Below are 19,828 nucleotides of genomic sequence, written 5' to 3'. Positions count from 1 at the left end.
AGAGAATGTGGTAAGGCAGCTGGCCCTGGGGACCAAGGAGGGCGCCTGGGTTAGGAGAGCTTCCTGAAGGACACTCATCTCAGGGTGGGTCAGTACCACCAAATCCAGCTCTTGGGACCCCCATTCCAAGGGCCCATCTCATTCTTAATGTGTTCCTTTTCTGAATTCATTAATCATTCTTCTTATACCAGGCAAATTCCTCACCCTATTTATGGCCTCAAGTACTCTCCTTCTGACCGCTTTATTTGGGCTCCAGGCCTACAATATCATGAGAAATGCATGATCATCATGAGTCTAACTCAGAGGATCCTTGAGGACGAGCAGAAGAGAGGAGTCTGAGGCCCAAGATGCAGGGCGGTGATCATACCCACCTGCCCAGGTGACCCCAGCAGGCTTTCCTGGAGTCACATGAGGTCTGGCCTCATGAGCGTTTGTGTGGACAGGGTATTGGGGCAGTAGCACTGCGGCATGAAGTCTTCAGTGACTGCTCTTGTAACTGTGCCATGTGAGAAAGGATTGAAGGAGCTGGGGGTGTTTATATTGGAGAAAGCAAGACATGATTTCTGTCTTGAAGTATTTGAGGGGGTGTTATATGAAGGAGGAATTAATCTTACTTAGGATAGGTCCAGAAGGCACAATTTGGACCAAAAGAGGAAAGTTACCAAAAGGCAGATTTTAGCTCAGTAGGGAGAAATGAGCAAAGGATATGAACAGGGGATTAAAAACATGTATAAATATAAATACATATACACACTTAGCAGATGGGAGACATTTAGTTCCCTGTTAGAACTGCAAATTAAAATAATTTGATACTGTCTCCTCTTACCTATCAAGTGGCAGAAAGTAGCCAAGACAAAATACACAGTGTTGGTAAGGTTCAGAAAAATGGACACTTTGATGCACTGCTAGTGGGAATATTACAAGGCAGTACAGACCTTCTATGGATTAGTTTGGCAATATTACCAAATGCTTTAAAATGTGCGTTCCCCAACACGCAGGAGTTGCACTTCTAGGAATTTATTTTAGGGAATTAATCAAAGATGTGTATGTGTTACACATTTAAACATTATTTATAGGGACGCCTGAGTGGCTCAGTGGTTGAGTGTCTGCCTTTGGCTCAGGTCTTGATCCCAGGGTCCTGGGATTGAGTCCTGCATCAAGCTCCCTGAAGGGAGCCTGCTTCTCCCTCCGCCTGTGTCTCTGCCTCTCTCTGTGTGTCTCTCTTGAATAAATAAATAAAATATTTTTAAAAATAAACATTCCTAATAATTGTGAGATCACTAAATTAGTCTAAATTTCAGTGACAGAATTGGTTAAAAATAGCATGGAGTATCTATTTGATGCGATACTGGATGACCACAAACTCGGCGTGCTTTCAAAGGACACTTAAGCATGAAGCAAAGTGAGATTCAATAAATGTCTCATAAAATACACATGGACAGTAAGTAGAAAAAAAGTGCTCAACCCTCTAGCAGTAAGAGTAATGCAAATGATAGCAGAAATGAGATGCCATTTTCACCCCCTGGAGATGCAAAAATTGTAAAAGAGTGATAAATTGTAAAAGACCGATTCTGATGGAGATTGGAAGAGCATGGGCTGATGGGAACAGGAATTGCTACAATCTTTTGGAAAAAACTATATAGCTCTCTGTGCTAACAATTAGTATGTGCACACCTGTTGACTATTCAACATCACTACTTTGAATTTATCCTATAGAAATAAAAGCATCAGCATATTAAAAAAAAGAATGAAGCAAAGTGCTAAGAAGTGAAAAAGAATAGCAGGCTACACAACGTAAACATCATGACCCCAAGTTTATTTTTGTTAGAAGTGAAGAATGTATCTGTACATTTTTAAACTGTACATACAGTGTTAGCCATTGTTATTCCTGAGGAGCAGAGTATTGCTACTTTTTTCTTCTCTCTTCACACCTGCCTTTGCCCAGCTTTTACGTGAGTTTTGTAATCAGAGAAAATGATGTTTCAAAGAAATCAGTCTGAGGGTGCCTGGATGGCTCAAATCAGTTAAGCATCTGACCCAGGATACTTAGCTTATGCCGCCTTGTTCTGTGGCTGATAATATGCTGTTCCTTGGTCGATAACTACATTCTTAGCACATATGATGCTGTGTGTGCGTCCCATGGAGATCTCTCAAGACCACGTGTGGGCTGCATTCATTTGCCCACCCCACTGCTTAGCTCAGATCTGGTGCATAGTATGTTTCCTGAAGACTGGACAGATGGACAGATGGATTGATGGATGAAAGGAAGAAAGGAGAGAAGGAAAGGAGGGAAGAGACAGAAGAATAGTTGACCTAGAGGGTAGATGTGGGAAATAATTTCTTGCCAGAATTTCCAAAGGCGTTGATACAATCTACTTTCCCAGAAATCTTTTAAGATGGAAGAGAGAGTCATCTGGCCTCAATGAGGTGGCCAGAGTGAGGTCATTGGCACGCTCACCCTAGGATAAGGTCATGGAACTGGAGCACTGGAGCAGTGACTCTCCCTCCGCTTGCATGGAGCCTTGTGAATGTTCTCGAGGAGTGCTGTCCCTGCACGCCCCAAGCTCCTTAATTATAAACGATGACATGGTTGGAAAGGAGGAAGTCCTAAGCACCAATGTTGCCAAGATATCCACTGGCGACCTTGGAAATCTCTACAGGTGAGCAGAGGGGGTGCCAGAAAGGGGTCTTAGATGACCCGTGTGCGGCATATGCTGGCCGGCCGTGCCCCAAGAGCTCTGCCTGGGACCCGCTGACCATGCTGGGAACATGAGCACTAAGGCGCCATCCCGTGTTCCGAGCCCCGTCTGTAATGCGGTGGCCTTCCCAGTTTGCCTTGCTGCACCATGCACTATGTGGGTTTCGTTTGAAGTGTTGGGGTGTGGCAGGAAGAAAGCGAGGTTCCAGGGACAGCCCCCTCATCAGATCCTGCGCTGCTTCAGTCTGATGGGGCAGATACACTGTGGTCAGCAGAATCCAGGGGTGAGGAAGAAGTTGCACGTAATGGGGTGCACTTTATATCTCATGAGATATATTCAGAGTCAAAAGGAAGTTCTGAAACTGAGAAGATGTCATTTCTTGCCCACCCCTGGTTGTTGTTGCCTTGCTACCTTGCACGTCAGACAGACGTCTGGCTTTGAACCAGCAGCCGGCCTCTCCTTCAGGAACTGTCTTCTGGCTACCTTCATCACCTAATGATCTGTGGGGGAGATGTCTGGAGAACTGGCAGTGTGTCTGCATAGGAGAGCCGAGGTTCCACCCAGGGGATGGGGAGCCTGACTGGATCTGACCACTCCGTCTGGGCCCATGTGCTCAGGAGGGGGCCCTGGTGCTGGCACCCCTGCGTGCTTTCTCAGCTGTGAGGCTGGTGCTTTTCTTCACTTTGCTGCTGGACCATCAGAAAGCCTGGGCCACAGCATGCCAGAGGCTGGAGGTGACTTGGAGTTTTGGGCCAGGATGTGTAGGGGCCACGCCAGTGCTGTCATTTCACCAAACCGCTCAGCCCTCCCACAAGCTCACCCACAAAAGCCCCATACTTCTTGCACTTTGCTTGTTGAACACAGTGTCTTTGTTTGCCTTCATTTGAAAATCTCCCAAAGCCACCCTGTCTGAACTGAGGCTGCCGACTCACAAGGTGGTGGCAGGATCCCTGCTTCCTTTTACCCTGGGCCACCTTGACCTGTCCATGGCACATGAGCACATCAGGGATTGGGCTCCTGTTCAGGCCCTGGATCTGATGCTGGGTTAGACAGCAAAGCCAGGACCTAAGCTCCGAGATGCAGAGCAACAGTTGGCAAAGCCTCCTGGATGCTCCTTCCTGGCGAGGGCAAAGCCCCTGTTTTGGTGCCCCAGTGGAGGTTTTCCAGCTCCTGCTGTGGGCTGGACACCTTGCTAAGCCTGGAGACCCTATGGCAGCTAGTCTGCCACAGGTCCTACCCTGGGAACTCACTTTCCAGTGGGGGAGACAGGTAGGCGCGCAGGTCACGGCAAAGTACAGAGAGGGAAGCAGGCTGAGGGGAGAGCCCTTCTGCTGCGAGTGTGGAGCTTGGCTCCTCTGTCGTCCTCGCTGGAGCCAGCCCCACTGAAAGCCCCACAGGCAAGGAGAGAGTAACACCTGTGCAGAAGTGTAGACATGAAGAAAATGTAGGAATTTCCTAATTGAAAAAATACTCGGCAAGCACAGGGCTGCATGGATGAGGGCACAGGGTTTGAGTAATGACCATGGCTCCATTGGTGAGTGCCTGCCACACACTAGGCTCCAGGAACAGCCCTCTGTGTGCTGCATTACATTATTTCATTTTTGCAAGAAACCCAAAGAAGTATTGGCCTGTTACCACCCTGTCCTACAGAGGAGCTGCCAGAGGATGCACACAGTGTCATTAAGTAGCTCATCTCCTGGCCTGGCTGTGAGACTAGGCCTTCCTGATGCTCTCACCACAGTGCTCTGCTCTCTCCTGGTAGGAGGGGTGCTGTGCTGGCAGCTGTGTGCACTTTGCTGTGGCCACAGAGGATGATGGCTGAGTGGGCAGGAGGCCAATCCTGGGATCGGGGCCTCATGGGCCAGGCTGGGAGTTTGGACACTGCTCTCCATCCCATGGAGCATCAGTGAAGGCCACTGAAGGTTTTTAGAGATCAGTCTACATGTTGGAGGAAAGTGGGAGGAACAGGGATGGGCCCAAAGGCTGGTGGACTGGAGGAGACTCACCCAGGAAGAAATTGTGATGTCGAATCGGGGCAGTGCTTGCAGAAGGAGAGGGGATATGGGATTCCAGAAAGGCAGGTGCAGGCTGCATGCATGGCTGACGGGACTTGGACCCAAGACAATTCCAGGGTCCCCGCACTTATGGGTCCCACAAGACTGCCTCCCCTCACCTGTGCTAAGAGTGGAGATGACCTGGGGCTTTAGATCCATAACAGAGAGTTCAGGTATGTGGTCACTGTCTGACATCATCTATCTTGCAAGAAGGTGGTCACCCATCCCTGGTTGGCCCCATGGGCTGCATTGCTCACCTCATTTACTCTACACAGTGTCCCCTCCATGATGTTATATCTTCCCTCAGTGGCAGGAGGAGCCTGTAGTCTCTTGCAAGAAGAGTGAGTGGGTGCGCCATCCACAATTCCTTGACTGTCTGGGCGATCCTCCCTGTGGCTCCCCCGTGGCTGCCCTGGGGGCTCCTGGGTCATGGGGCTCCCTCCTCAAAGAGGCCTGAGACAGGCTTTTGTTTTTCTTCCCTGGGCAGCCTGCTTCTCCTTTCTCCCACCGTGAGAGCTATAGGTTGTTTTGAGTTTATCCCTGGAATTCAAGACTTTCGCTCAGATGGCGTCCAGGGCAAGTCTGTTTTCATTCATCTCACTTGGTGTTGGGTGGGCCCTTGCGGCTTGCACACTCAAGTCTTTCTTCTCCATGGGGAAGCTCATTTGGATTTTTCCAGCTTGCCGCTGCTCAGCCTCCTTCACTCACACCTGCAGCCATATCAATTTCCCGCGTCCACTCTCCCTGCCCCTTACATAGGTTTCTTTATCCTTTTCTCCCAAATTCTTTGGGGTGTTTCTCAGTCTGGATCCTCGCTGTATGATTTCCATTTAATTTTTTTTTTAACTCCACAATGGTATGTTTCATGTGAACTCAACACTTGCTAAATTAAAACTGTGCCTTGTGTCTTTTTTGTAAATATGATGTCCTCTTGTGTCATGCCGGGTTGTTGAGTTTAGGGGTTTTTCCTCTCCCTTTTTTTTTTTAATAAAGAAACTCTTTTTCTTTAGTGGGAGCACCTGCTATGATGCCTCCAGTCAGCCTCCTCTTTCTCTCATGCTTGTGATTCTTTCCACAGGGCTTGCCCTCGAGAGGCCACCATGTGCTTGTGCATTGTTGAGGTTTTGGATGGTCCCATTGCTGACCATGTGGGTTCTGGTGCTATCTGTCATGCCCTGCCGAGGTCAGGAGAGGAATGCTTACCTTTGTTGTTACCTGAGTAACACAGTGGTAAGAGTTGTTTGTCTGTACCCAAGGATAGAGGTGGGGGCAGGAGATGAAGTCACAAATGGCCTTGATAGGATGCAGTGGCATTTGGCCACTATGCTACTTCTGGGAGGCGTAGGCCTCCTGGCCTGGCTCGCCCTCATGATTTGCCCCCATTTCTCACTAATCTCAAGCCACTACAGCTAGAAGTTCATAGATTGGCCTTACTGGAGGTTCTTCCCCATGTAGCATCAGGTATAGGAGCTCATGTCTTGGTCAGCTCTTTCCTCCATCCCATCTTGTCCAAACCAGATACCCCCAGATCTCACCTTGCTAGTCTGCTTACGGCTGACTCCTGATTTCTGGTACTGATGCAGACTTGCTGTTGTCTCAGTCTCTGGTTGTTTTTGCAGTAATTCTGGACATTCAGGTTGTTTCTCAGATGGTCTTGGTTTCCTCTTCTGAGCTTCAGAGTTCTGCTTTGCAAAGTGGGGGATTCATTTCTTCAGAGTCACCAGCAGGAATGCTGAAATGCAACATACCTACAGGTCAGCATTTCCCAAAATATCTTCAGAGCTCACACCTCCCCAGAGACGCATCCATGAAACAAAAATTCTGTGGTCAATAATGTGGGAAACTTCGTGTCCTGTTTTCCTCTCCTAGAGAAGCATTCTGAATTCTCCAAGAAGGTCTAAGTGATGAAACTTCTTTATCTTTGTTTAAACTATGCTTCCCAAATGTATTTGGCCAGAGAAATTTATTTATTTTTTATTTTTTTTATTTTTTTGCCTAAAACTTATGAGTATTCCTCAGAGAATATCCTGGAAGCATGCTGTGAACAAGTGGCCCAAAGTGGTTGCAGCAGAAGGAGGTTGTTTTCTTCCCTGCCTTTGGCAGAATGCAAAAATATGTCTTAATTCACATGTGAAGATACAAGTCCCTGGACAAACTCCACCCAGCATTGCTAAAAAACAGGCCAACTTTCCATGAGTGTCTCTACACACGGTTAGCGCAACCCCGGGTGAGAAATGAACACACATTTCTGGCCAATGTGACGTTTCATCCCAAATAATGGTTTCCAGTTACATTTCATTTGTGTATTGCTATATGACTCAGAATCCATTTTGACCTGGCGCTAGCGAAGCGTGTTTCCAAAGGAAAAGTAACTGAACGGGGTGCAAAGTAAGTTTATGAAACCAATCAGGGAATGACTCAAATCTGTTAAAATGGCTGGAATTATCCTGGTTCACTTTGATAAATGTTGTGGCTCCTGCCAGAAAGAGTTCCCTCCTGACACTGTTCCTCCCAGCCCTGGCGTCCCTCCTGGGCTGCATGGCCACCTCTCAGCCCTGTGCTCATCTCCCTATCCTAAAACAAACCACATGGAATCGTGGTGACCTGGCTCTCCATGCCCCTGCCAGTCAGTGAGCTCCTTGAGGAAGGAGCCGGGTCTCTTACACTGCTGGATACCCAAGGTGGCCCTAGATACTCAGTGGCACTGAGGAGGAGCACACAGAATATGTCAAATTTGACAGACCATGTGGCTGAGCTCCATGCTGGCATTTGGATCCACAGAATGTCAGAGCCAAGGAGAGCATCACCTCAGGCCAGCCCCTCCTCTGTGGCAGAGAGAGCACCGAAAGCCCCACAAGGCTGTGTGTCTCTGCTGACCCCATCATCTGTCCCCTGCCCTTAACCACAGCCCAGACCCCACAGAGGAAACCTACTGCCAATCGGAGCTAGGCCACTGCAACAGGCCCTGTCTTTGGGTGAGTGCTAAGGCCACGTCTTTGGATCAGGGTCTCAGGGAAAGCAAGGACTGGTTGTATTGAGTTCTGCATGCCGGGCACTGTGCTCGCCCAGTGCTCACTGCTGTTCCCATTTCACAGATCATGGCTCTTATGAGTCCCATTTCCTGAACTACAGAGAGGCTGGAGGTTCTGCTGTCAGTACATGGTAAGAGTCAGGATTCCTGAATCCAGACTCTGGTCACTCCAGCACGGGGACCCTTAATCACCATTGAGACACTCTGTTTCTAAGAACTTGCCTCCTGATCTCAGGGTCATGAGTTCAAGCCCCATGATGGGCATGGAGCTTCCTTTAAAAATAAACAATCAAACCAACCAAAGACTTGTCTTCTGCTCCTGTTGGTGTCAGCCACCATGACCACTTTCCCTTTACAGTGTTCTTTCCTGGAACCAGTATGGCCACTTGGAGCACGCACTGGGAGGCCTCCAGAGCTATAGCCTGCGTTCCTGACATCCAGAGAAAACCTCGTCACCACCATTTCAAATGTGAAGACAGTTTGTGTCTCCCTGTATTGGAGGGGGGTACCCACAGAGCTCAGCTGCTGTGCTCTGAGATACATGCTCTGAAGGACACACAGGCCTCCTTTTGCTCCACTTTCTGAAAAGTCCCCAGAATGGGGTAAGGAGATACTGGCAGGTGAGCTCAGCCAATCTGTAGCAGAAAATTATCATATTCTTCTATAAAAAGTATTTACCCTTCATATCATTCACCAGGATTCTTCCTTGGATGAGCTGCTCCCCAAAATAGATTTTGGGATGTGCTTTCACAGATGGAATAAGTGGCTCTGAAATTGGTGACCAACGGGGAACCTTCTGAGGTTCTTTAGAGAGGGGACTTGAAATTGGGTGACGGCTGCACTATGGCAGGGTGAATGGAAGTGGCAACAGGGTGGACCACAGCGTGGGGAAGTAAGACAGGACTGGGGAGAAGGAGATGCTAGTCCAACGCTGCAGAGCACAGCAACAGGACAGGTGTGTGGAGGCAGCCCTGGGCCAGGGACCGGGGTCCACAACCAGTGCCACTGGAGGAAGGAGTAGCCCCTGCTGGGGTGGTGGTCCCCCTGAGGAAGGCACAGACACAGCCAGGTCACAGCCTGTAAGAGGCAGATGGCCACAAGCTTGGGTTGCCAAGAATACAGTTTCCAAGGGCTGAGTAGAAGGAGCTCATTTGGGAGCCATTTAGTTGGAGAAAAGCGAGCAGGAGCAAGTGGGCCTAATGTTCACAGAGAGGAACACGGAGGCAAAAGTGGCGAGGCACCGGGTGGTGAGGGGTCATGGCATGGTCGGCACGGGGCGGCTGAGGGGCAGGCCGTGATGAGTGGTGTGCTAGCAGAGACCTGCAGTGCAGAGGGACTGTGGGTGCCAGCCAGCGCCCAGCGTGCCCAGGGCTGGCAGGGAGGGAGCAGCAAGCACAGCCCCCAGTAGCCACGGGCATAGGCGGGAGGGCCAGCAGGTGGACAGCAGGACGTGGCCCCGCCCTCTCCACTGGGAGAAGGGTGGTGGTTGCAGAGTCTAGAAGCCCCCAGCGGGGTGTGTCATTGTATCCGTGAACTCTGTATGACTGAAGCTGAAAATCACCCTGAAGCCATGCTGCTTTCCAGTGAAACCCCCATCTCCACCAGGGAAGGTGACAGGGCCTCAGTCTCATAGTAGATGAGGCCCACAGCCCCCTCCTCCCTTTATGGATGGCAGAGTGAAGGGAAGCCGAGGGAGGGGCTGTCCTCACTCCCGATGTCCCCTCTGCACCTCTATGCGGCCCTGGTGTCACTCTGGCTAGCCCCTCACTGGCTCCTTGCTGGCCAGCGCTCTGTTTACAGACTATGACTTATTGGAAACAAAGCTGTATCTTCTTAAGTCCAGGTAAAAGCAGAAGATACCCTTTACAACTTTCCTTTTAGGCAAAAGAAGATGCATGTTAATGTTCATGATTCAAGACCAGTTAATTTGGAAAGCAGTGTTGCAGTTCTGTCAGATGGTTTAGAATTAAACTTCTAGCATCATCAGGTACACTCTCCGTCAGTTTGAGGGCCAAGAGGTAGAGTTCTGATGTCTGGATTTACATACGCCACACTCGGGATCCAGGAGTTGCTGGAGAATGAGGAACCAACTCAGAAAACTTCCCAAGTGTGTGAAGCCCACCCTTTTAAGTACCAAACATCATGTGCTGGGCTCTTTTATCCTGGTATCTCTATTTTTTTTTAATGGCTATGACAAAACCAGCCCATCTTCATTAAAGAAATTTGAAAGGTCTATAAAAATCTCTAAAATTATAGTTAAATTCACCCACAAACACATTTAAAACATTTTTTTAAATTATGAACTAAAAATAAGTCTCCCTTCCTACCCAGGACCCACCTCCAAGAACCAGCTGATAACACACCAGTGCCTTTTATTCTAGGTATTTTTCTATATAGAGAAACAGTTGGAGCTCATGTTGTATATTTAATTACATAGGCTGTTTTTTAATGTATCATGGATATCAGAAATATGTTTCCAAGTCAGTACATATAGTGCTACTTCATTCTTTAAAGTGGCTGCACAATATTTCATCAGCCAGTCCTCAAACGGGAGCACTGATGTTGTTTTCAGGTTGGAGCTCCTGCCCAGAATGCCCTTGTATGTGATTCTCTACCCACAAGTGCTGGTGTTTCTGCAGGGTCATCTCAGCATTGGTAGAGCAATGACATAGGTCCCTTCTCGTAGATATCACCAAATTTACCCTGCAAGGCAGGATGGGAGTGTGTCTATTTTCCCACTTTCCTACCAAGAATGATTCCATTCTTTTGTAATTTTTGCCAGTCGGATAGTATAGGGGGGAAAGGACATATTTCCAACTGGGTTTTCTTCGTTAACAAAGTTGAATGACTTTCCTGAGTATATTTGACTCTTTGTATTTCCCTGCACGTTGCTTGTTCATGCTGTGTGCCCATTTTCCTGTTGGGTGATGTGTTTTCCTCATTTACTTAGAGGACATCTTTATATCATTATGAAGATTAATCCTCTGTTTCTTATATGTTGCAAATATTTTCTTCTAGCCTGACATTTAGCTTCTGATTTTGTTTGCATTGTTTTTTGTTGCGTAGAATGAATGAGGGACACAGAATGAGCTCTCATCTTTCTCTGCTGATTGAGAGTTCTTGTGACAGAGTTCCAGAGCTGGACAGAAATTAAAAGGACAATTTAAAGATATCTTCAGGGCTTTTCAGCCCAGTGCTATCTCCCCTATGACTTGTTTTATTGGTGGTTTGTTTTGGTGCATTTCTTTTTATGCTCCATAGGATCCACTGCCCTCAAATCCACCTGCTGGTGGCTGGCACTTGTGCCTGTTTTTATCCTGTCCACAACCAATCACAGACTGTTGTTTCTCATCCTTCTGCTCTAGACAACCAAGCACCCCAACTTGCCAGTATCCTACATTAAAGGAAATAAAATAGGCTGTGAGTTGGGCACTGGCAGCCTTTTTTGAGAGCAGAGTACATGGGCTGTAGTGAGTGGCCTTTGGGACATCTATGAGGAAAACATAGAAACCTTGTTCTGATTGCTGAGATGACAATGGGTACTTTCCAGATGGATGAGGTACTTTCATAAGCTTTTGCCTTACATGAGAGACATCCTGATGGCATGGGTGCTCAGAGCCTGGATGTCACATGTAACTGTGCCAGACTCACCGAGGTACCATGCTGTACCTCCTTCCCCGAGTGCCATCCCAGAGCCATCTGTTCCCAGGGCTTCCCAGTCCCACCAAACACACACACCCAGTTCTCATGAATCCTTGTCCATAGAGCCTTCACCAGGATTCTGCTGACTTCCTAGCCACTTTGTTCGTGTCATGTTGTACCTATTATAGCTTTCTTGTATCTGTTTTCTCTGCATTTTTGTAATATTTAAACTATTTAATATTTAAACAGAGCTCAGAGCATCGTAGGGAGCTAGGGAGTGTTTGGTACCTACATCTCTCTTTGCATCTCCCACTCAGACACCCTGCAGTACCAGGAAGTACCCAGATTGACCAGTATCACTAAAGTTTTTATGTAATCATTATTATTGAAAGAATTTATGCAACTTTGTCATAAAACACTAAGAAAACAGAAATGGCAAATAGGTTTTATTTTATGGCCCACTCTGACTAGCTGTTTTGGATCTGCTTCTGTAATTAGTGGGAAAGAAGCCCATGCTCAATTAGTGATGCTTGTCATGGATACAGGACAGTGTTCTCTTGGTTCATGTGCTGTGTCCATGTCATGGCTAACCTACTAGGAAGGGGAGGAGTAGACACACAATATTCATAGAAGGCATTATAGGTTGACTTGTGTCCTCCCCAAATTCATGTGTTGAAGTCCTAAGCCCGAGTATTTCAGAATTTGACCTATTTGGATATAGAGTCCTTGCAGATGTAACTAGTTAAGTTGAAATGAGGTCACACTGAATATGATGGGTTCCTAATCCAGTACAACTGGTGTCCTTATAAAAGGGCAAATCAACTACTGGTATAAAGGAACTCATCCTGAGTAACTTTTGGTGAAGGATGAAAGTCAAATGAAACCCTAATTACAAACTATTTTGTATGTAGCAACTGTGACCCCACTCCATCTAGAGACTTAGGGCACGTGGCCAGTGTTTGAAAGAAAGCTGTGGCTTGAAAAACTTTCATTATTAAATGCAGAAAAACTAGGAATTTAACTTACAAATTGGGAATTTAATTTATGAAAGTAGAATTTATTTGACCTATAAACCAGAAAAATAGTGACAAAATACTATAAGCAAACTAAGAAGATGGAATTAGTGAAAATAAAAATGAAAAAAATTTAATTTTTTAAAAGATTTTATTTTTTATTTATTCAGAGAGAGAGAGGCAGAGTCACAGGCAGAGGGAGAAGCAGGCTCTATGCAGGGAGCCTGACATGAGACTCGATCCCAGGTCTCCAGAATCACACCCTGGGCTGCAGGTGGTGCTAAACCGCTGCGCCACAGGGGCTGCCCCTAAAAATGAAAAAAATTAAATTTGAAAACAAAAGTATTGCCCTAGTGGTGAGTAGTTCTTCATGAAGACTTGTGAGAGAAAACATCAGACAGGTCTAATTCTAATTTTTAAAAAAGAAATACCCATTTATGAAGATAACAGCATTGCATCGTATATGCTAAAAACATTAACATGAGATATATAGGCTTAAACTACAAAATAATATGGAGGGACACAAATGATCCAGCTACCTAGAGCATCACACATAGTCTTGATGCAAAGGCTTAGTATTATAAAGATTTTGGTTTGTTCCAAACCAGTGTATAGATCTGATACAATTTCAATAATTGTCCCAATGAGATTTCTTTTAAGTGAAAATTAATTCTGAAATTCATATGGGCCAATAAATACAAAAATAGCCAACAAAATCTTGATAAACAAAGTACTAAGAAGTAATTGCCATACCAGACATGGAAATATGTATGTTAAAGCCTGAATAATTAAAATGTGATATATTGAACTTAAAAATCAAACTATTGAACAAAAAGACCTAAAAGAGACCCAAGTCTCTTTAGAAATGTGCTGTGTGGGGCGCCTGGGTGGCTCAGCGGTTGAGCGCCTGCCTTTGGCTCAGGGCATGATCCCGGGATCCCGAGATCAAATCGCACATCGAGCTCCCCACAAGGAGCCTGCTTCTCCCTCTGCCTGTGTCTCTGCCTCTCTCTCTCTCTCTCTCTCTCTCTCTGTCTCTCATGAATAAATAAAATCTTTTTAAAAAAATAGAAATGTGCTTTGTGATGAAGGAAGCGTTTTCAGTTAGTGGGGAAAGGAAAAAATTAGTCAGTACATAGTTTGAGGACAACTGACTAATCCTTTGGAAAACATGAAGTCAAACATATCAAAAATAAATTTCAGATTTATTAAAGATAAATATGAGGCTTTCAAAGTACTCTATGAAAACATGGGTGAATGTTTTCCATAACCGTAGGGTAGAGATCATTTCATAGAATGAGCCCCAAAGGCAAAAACTGCAGAGTAAAAACTGACAGGTTTAATTGTACTTTAATAATATTCTATATAAAAACAAATAGACAAAATATAGAAAACACACTTAAAAAGGAACTTGTATGGGATCTGTATATTCTTTTTCTTTTTTAAGATTTTATTTATTTATTAATGAGAGACACAGAGAGGCAGAGACAGGCAGAGGGAGAAGCAGGCTCCATGCAGGGAGGCCGATATGGGACTAGAACCCAGGAATCCGAGATCACGCCCTGGGCCAAAGGCAGGCGCTCAACCGCTGAGCCACTCAGGCGTCCCTGGACCTGTATGTTCTTAATATGTAAAGACAGTTTCAGAATCTGTGAGGAAAAAAACCCAAACAGATCTTCGTACAGCAAAAGCCTGTGCAGGCTGTCCATGAAAGACAGAAAATAAATATATATTCTAACAAAATAAAAGCAAAGCAAATATAACCAACAGTAAAGTACCATTTATGTTCTTTAAGCCACCAATTTCACTTCTAGGGATTTTTATCCTCAAGATGTCCTCGTTGCACTAAAAGGCTTTGTCTGGAAGGGTGTGCATGGCTGCTTTACTTGGGTGAGCAGGAAGCTGCGATCCCACACCATGAAGAACCGTAGAGATGGGGTCGGACGAACCATGGTCCGTCCATTCAAAGGAAAAATGAAAAACAGATGTTTTAACACATTGAAAGGCTTTCCCAATAAGTTCTAAAGTTTCCAAAGCAGGATACAAAACAATGTAAGAAAGGAAAGACATCTTATTATACACATATACACACAATAAAGGGCATAAAGAGAATTGACATCATTAAGGTTAACTTTAATGTTTATCTTTTATTTAGTTCCTAAACTTGCTCCACAAAGACTGGACAATAACTCTGGGAAACGAACTAGGGGTGGTGGAAGGGGAGGAGGATGGAGGGTGGGGGTGAATGGGTGATGGGCACTGAGGGGGACACTTGACGGGATGAGCACTGCGTGTTATTCTGTATGTTGGTAAATTGAACACCAATAAAAAATTAATTTATTAAAAAAAAACAAAGACTGGACAAAAGTATATCAAAATGTCACCTTTGATTTTTTTTTTTTCCATGGGGCTTTTGGATGGCTCCTTACTTCCCTCAGTCCCACCTCTTTATTTTTTTCAGAATCCTTTTTTTTTAGACCGGCTTTGTTGAGATATAATGCACATATCCTAAAATCTTCAGTAAACCCAAACTTCCTTAAAGGACCAGGGTTCTTTACGTGCCTGCATCACCCATTTCAAGCATGTAGTTATCTGGATTTTGGTACATTCATGTGTTGCATGTGTTTTGCATGTGTTGCATGACAGTTTTCAACTGTCACAATTAAAATTAGGGTATTTTTTTTTTATGACCGGCAAAAAGAAATTACATGCGTGGTAACAGCTAGCCCCCTTCCCTCTCTCCTCCCCCCCCCCCCCCACACTCTAGGCATCCACTCTCTGTATCCATGGACATGCCTGGTCTGGACATTTCCCATGGACTCACGTACTGTGTGATCTCCTGTGTCTGGCTTCTTTCATTCAGTCCCATGTTGTTGAGATTTATCTGGGCTGTAGCGTGCATCAGCACTTCGTGTTTGTGGCTGAGTAATAGTCCATTGTATAGATTTGCCCCATTTTGTGTATCCGCTCATCAGTGAATAGATATTAGGGTTGTTTCCACTTTGGGGGGCTGTTGTGAATAGCGCTACTATGAACGTTCATGCGTATGTTTTTGTGTGGGCAGATTTTTTTTATTTCTCTTGGACATCCACCTAGGAGTGGAACGGCTGGGTCATATGGTGGCCCAGTGGTTAACCTCATGACACAACTACCAGACTGTTTTCCAAAGTGCTGGCACCATTTTACATTCCTGCCAGTGGTATACGAGGCTCCAGTTTCTCCATGTCTTTACCAACACTTGTTATTGCATTTTTTTTTATTAGTCATCTTAATAGGTGTGAAGTGGTATCTCAGTGTGGTTTTGATTTGCATTTCCCAATGATTCATGATGTTGAGTATCTTTCCATGTGCTTATTAGTCATTTATGTGTCTTCTTTGGGGTAACATTCGGACCTTTGCTCATTTTTACTTGGGAATATTTGTCTTTTTGTTGTTGGGTACTAAGTCAAAGCCATTTTTAAAGATCACATGTTACTTGAGAGTATTGTGCAAGTAACCCTTGGAAAATATAGAGAAAATCCAAGTATCAGGACGGTAACCTGAAGATGGCTCAGTACCACCTTGCCAGAGATGCTGCATCAGAATAGAGCATGATAGTGAGTCTTTCCTCCTGCTGATGCCAGCATTTGCCCCTGCCTCCCTGCACACCTCTACACCCTCCTCCCGCAGGTTCACCTGCAGTTAGATCCTGGTGGTGGCTTGTCAGGGATCAACCTCGGCCACTCAAGAAGCTTGCACCATGGGCAACCCTATGTCAGGCTCCTGCACAGAGCAGAAGACTCTTCCTTGACCAAAGAACCCTGAGGACTATTTTAACCAAATCCTGCCTACCCAGAGCATTGGTTTTCTTTTCTTTTTTTTTTTCTTCTTCTTTTTCTTTTTCTTTCTTTTTCTTTTTCGGATTTTATTTTTAAGTAATTTTCCAACGTGGGCCTGGAACTCACAACTCCAAGATAAAGAATTACATGCAGGCAGCCCGGGTGGCTCAGTGGTTTAGCTCTGCCTTCAGCCCAGGGCCTGATCCTGGAGACCTGGGATTGAGTCCCACGTCGGGCTCCCTGCATAGAGCCTGCTTCTCCCTCTGCCTGTGTCTCTGCCTCTCTCTCTCTGTGTGTGTCTCTCATAAATAAATAAATAAAATCTTAAAAAAAAAAAAAGAGTCACATGCTCCACCGACTGAGCCAGCCAGGTGCCCCAAAGGGTACTGTTTTTTTTTTTTTAATTTTTATTTATTTATGATAGTCACACAGAGAGAGAGAGAGAGAGGCAGAGACATAGGCAGAGGGAGAAGCAGGCTCCATGCACCGGGAGCCCGACGTGGAATTCAATCCCGGGTCTCCAGGATCACGCCCTGGGCCAAAGGCAGGCGCCAAACCACTGCGCCACCCAGGGATCCTAGGGCACTGGTTTTCAATGCTCAATAACCTTCACTTGTATCTCTTTTATCACCCTTGTAAATGAAATATTTATGGAACCAGAAACACCCACTTACACTTCTTACTGAGATTTCCTTTCTAGCTAAATGTTTTGGCCACATTTTGCAAGTAAATAAATGAATAATTTGCATTTCATCATTTCATCTCCCTTAACCTCCTCTGCGTCGTGCACAGATGCAGATGACACCGCCCCCTGAAATTACCAAAGATGTCAGGCAGCTCAAGAGGAGCTGGGTGGGAGTGGGTGCTGGTTAATGCACTGGCTCCCTTCCCAGACCCTGAGCGGTCCACACGGACCTGTATTTTGGGTTGCATAAAATCTTGGGTGCTTGTGCCCCTCTGCCACCTGTCTTGGGTTCGTTGTTGATGACATTGACTTTTCTCTTTTCAGGAATGACCATCCCTGAGGAGGATGCGGATGTGGGGCAAGGCAGTAAGTACTGCCTTGTGGCGATTGGAAGACTCCAGGTGAGGGGAAGGGTATGGCCCTTTGCACATTCAGACGGGGGCTTGCTGTGCCAGAGAGCACAAGCACACGGGTTTGCCTCTTCTGACCTCTGTGTGCCCAGCGTTCTCGGGGCTTTGGGTCCCTCTCTGGACAGGGGTGAAGCTGGATCTGGGAGAGCACAGGGAGGCATACTGAGCAGCGGGGTGCCCCCACTCGGTCCACCCCCACTCGAGTGCCAGCCACAGCAGCATCGGCTTCTGCTTCCATGGCAGCTGCCAGACTGGCTGAAATGCTTCCCCTGGGTCCTCAGGGTGAAGCACCAACTCTTCCTCCAGCCTCCTCCCTCCTGTCCCCTGATGCTTGATTCTCAAAGCCCTCCTCACTGTTTCCGCAGACCCCGCAAGTGCTTTCCAACCTCTCTGGGCCCCACAGGCTGTTTCTGAGGCCTGGTGTTTCCTGCTCCTCTTTCTTCCTCCCGAAATTTCTCCTTTTTCCTCTATTTTGGCCTCCTCCAACATCCAGCTGAAGGGACTCCTCTGTCCTCATAGTCAGGATCATTCTCTCTTCCCTACACTCCTGGTGTTGGGCTCACAAGTCTATTGTCCTTCCTTAGAGTCTGTTCTCTTGGTTGAGCGCATGCCCCTCCCCGCAAAGCCCTAAGAAGCCACATGGGGAATGTGTCTTTAATCTTGTGACAGTTGCATGTACTACATAGCGTCTGTAGAGCCCATGGGCTCAGCATCCAGCGCACACAGTAGGCATTCAGGCAGCTGGACCCCTCATTCCCCCTGGGGCACCACCAGCCTTCCCCTGCTGTTGACAGGGGATGCAGTAAATACATCTCAGAGGATGGTAGCCTATCACACTCCTGGTTCCTAGGTTCTGACGCCTTCAGACAAATGAGTGAGTAGTTTCATTCACCTGTGATGAACACTGCTTGTTCCTTACAGGTGGGTGAAGAAAGAACAATGGGGTACATTCGCTCCCCAAGTGTGTACTTCCCAAATATTCTGACCATCCTTAGTAAGGGGAAGGTGGGTTCTGATGTCTCTGAGCACCCAACTACGTGCCAGGCATCGTGCCGGGGTCGGCATGCAGCATCTCTTTGAACCTCACCCGACCTTGAGAGATTACAGGACTCGTTATTCCTGTTGACTCAGAGGACATCAAGGCTCAGAAGTGTAAGGGCCCCCAGTGCTAGTTAGTAGAAGGTGCGTCCAGGACGCTCGGAAAGTTTTAGGCTGGGTGCAAGAATGACTCAGAAGGATCTGGAAAACTGACTCCACGTGGATTCCTCCCGTGTCCGTCTCTCCTACCGTCCCCACCTCTGTCTCTGCCAGAACCACCTCAGTGTGGATGCCCCCCTTCCAGGTGACCAGCTCTCCTGTGTGCATGGACATGAGCGGGATGTCAGTGCCCACGGAGTTCTTATCTCGGCACAACTCAGATGGGATCATCACATTCGTAGACCCGAGATGCATCAGCGTGATCGGCTACCAACCGCAGGTGGGTGGCTCTGAGCTCTTGGCACTTGGCTAGAGGTTTAACTTCACTTAGAATGTGCTGATCTCTCTCATCTGTTCAAGATACAGCTGAATGACGGCATAGGGAACGCAGCATAAAAATCCAGATTCCTGCCTGGAGGGAGGAATGTCCTTCCAAAGCAAGGAAGATGTTGCAGGTGGCTGCACTGCTTAAAATTAACTCTTCAGTTTTTGCCCTAACCATCCTGATTGTTCACAAAGCAGCATGAAGGATGGGGCTAGGAGGACAGGGCTCTCAGATCCATTAACTTAGATGAACACCAAACACAGCCTCTCCTTCTTGGGCTAAGAAACAATGTGAACATGAAAGAGTCTGAAAAGTCTTGAGGACAGATGTTTGCGTAATTTTGCTGAATCCCTTGTTTTTCAAATGTATTTAGCACCTGCGTTTATAGGGGGTGTATTTTCAGGTCTTTATTCTAGACCTTTTTTTTAAAAAAAGTCAGCATCATGAGAAACACAAGAAGGCAGGAGAAATTATTCTAGATGAAGATAACCCAAAGAGAAAAATCACAGCATGCAATGTGAGAGCCATCGGGGGTCCTCGGTCCCCCGAAGATGTGTAGCCAGAAAAGACATTTGGGCGATAATTGAGGGAATGTTAATATTATGGAATATTGGGTAATTTTATCAAATAACTATTTATCATATAATTTTTTTAGGTGTAATATGGACTCTTAGATTTTGTAGGATGTCACATTTTTGAGATACACACTTCAGGGACAGGTGCCATACTGTCGGCTACTTGCAAATGATTCAATAAGAGCTTTTTCAGTGTGTTTGTGGGTATGAAAGATATTCTATTTATATATACTTTGATGTTTTTCATTTATATATATTTATATTTATATACACATGAAAAAAAGCATGCATGTGACAGTCTAGGTAAAGGATATTCAGGTATTTATCACACGATCCTTTCAACTTTTCTGTAGATTTAAATTTCTTCCAAAATAAAAAA

The 19,828-nt window shown here is 46.1% G+C and overlaps 1 protein-coding gene across 5 annotated transcripts in view; it reads left to right on the top strand.

The window, feature by feature from the left end:
- The window catches only part of ARNT2 (aryl hydrocarbon receptor nuclear translocator 2), a 157,317-nt gene that overhangs the window by 99,639 nt on the left and 37,850 nt on the right, over positions 1-19,828 (top strand). For all 5 annotated transcript variants that reach the window (XM_041752488.1, XM_041752487.1, XM_041752490.1 and 2 more), the window contains exons 9-10: positions 17,267-17,343; positions 18,695-18,829. In XM_041752488.1, the coding sequence (XP_041608422.1) occupies positions 17,267-17,343; positions 18,695-18,829 (212 nt within the window). The remainder of the gene's footprint in view (positions 1-17,266; positions 17,344-18,694; positions 18,830-19,828) is intronic.

Source organism: Vulpes lagopus, chromosome 4, assembly GCF_018345385.1.
Source record: "Vulpes lagopus strain Blue_001 chromosome 4, ASM1834538v1, whole genome shotgun sequence".
Lineage (NCBI taxonomy): Eukaryota > Metazoa > Chordata > Mammalia > Carnivora > Canidae > Vulpes > Vulpes lagopus.
The sequence above is the reverse complement of the archived record's forward strand: the minus strand, read 5'-3'. Positions and strand labels throughout refer to the sequence as shown.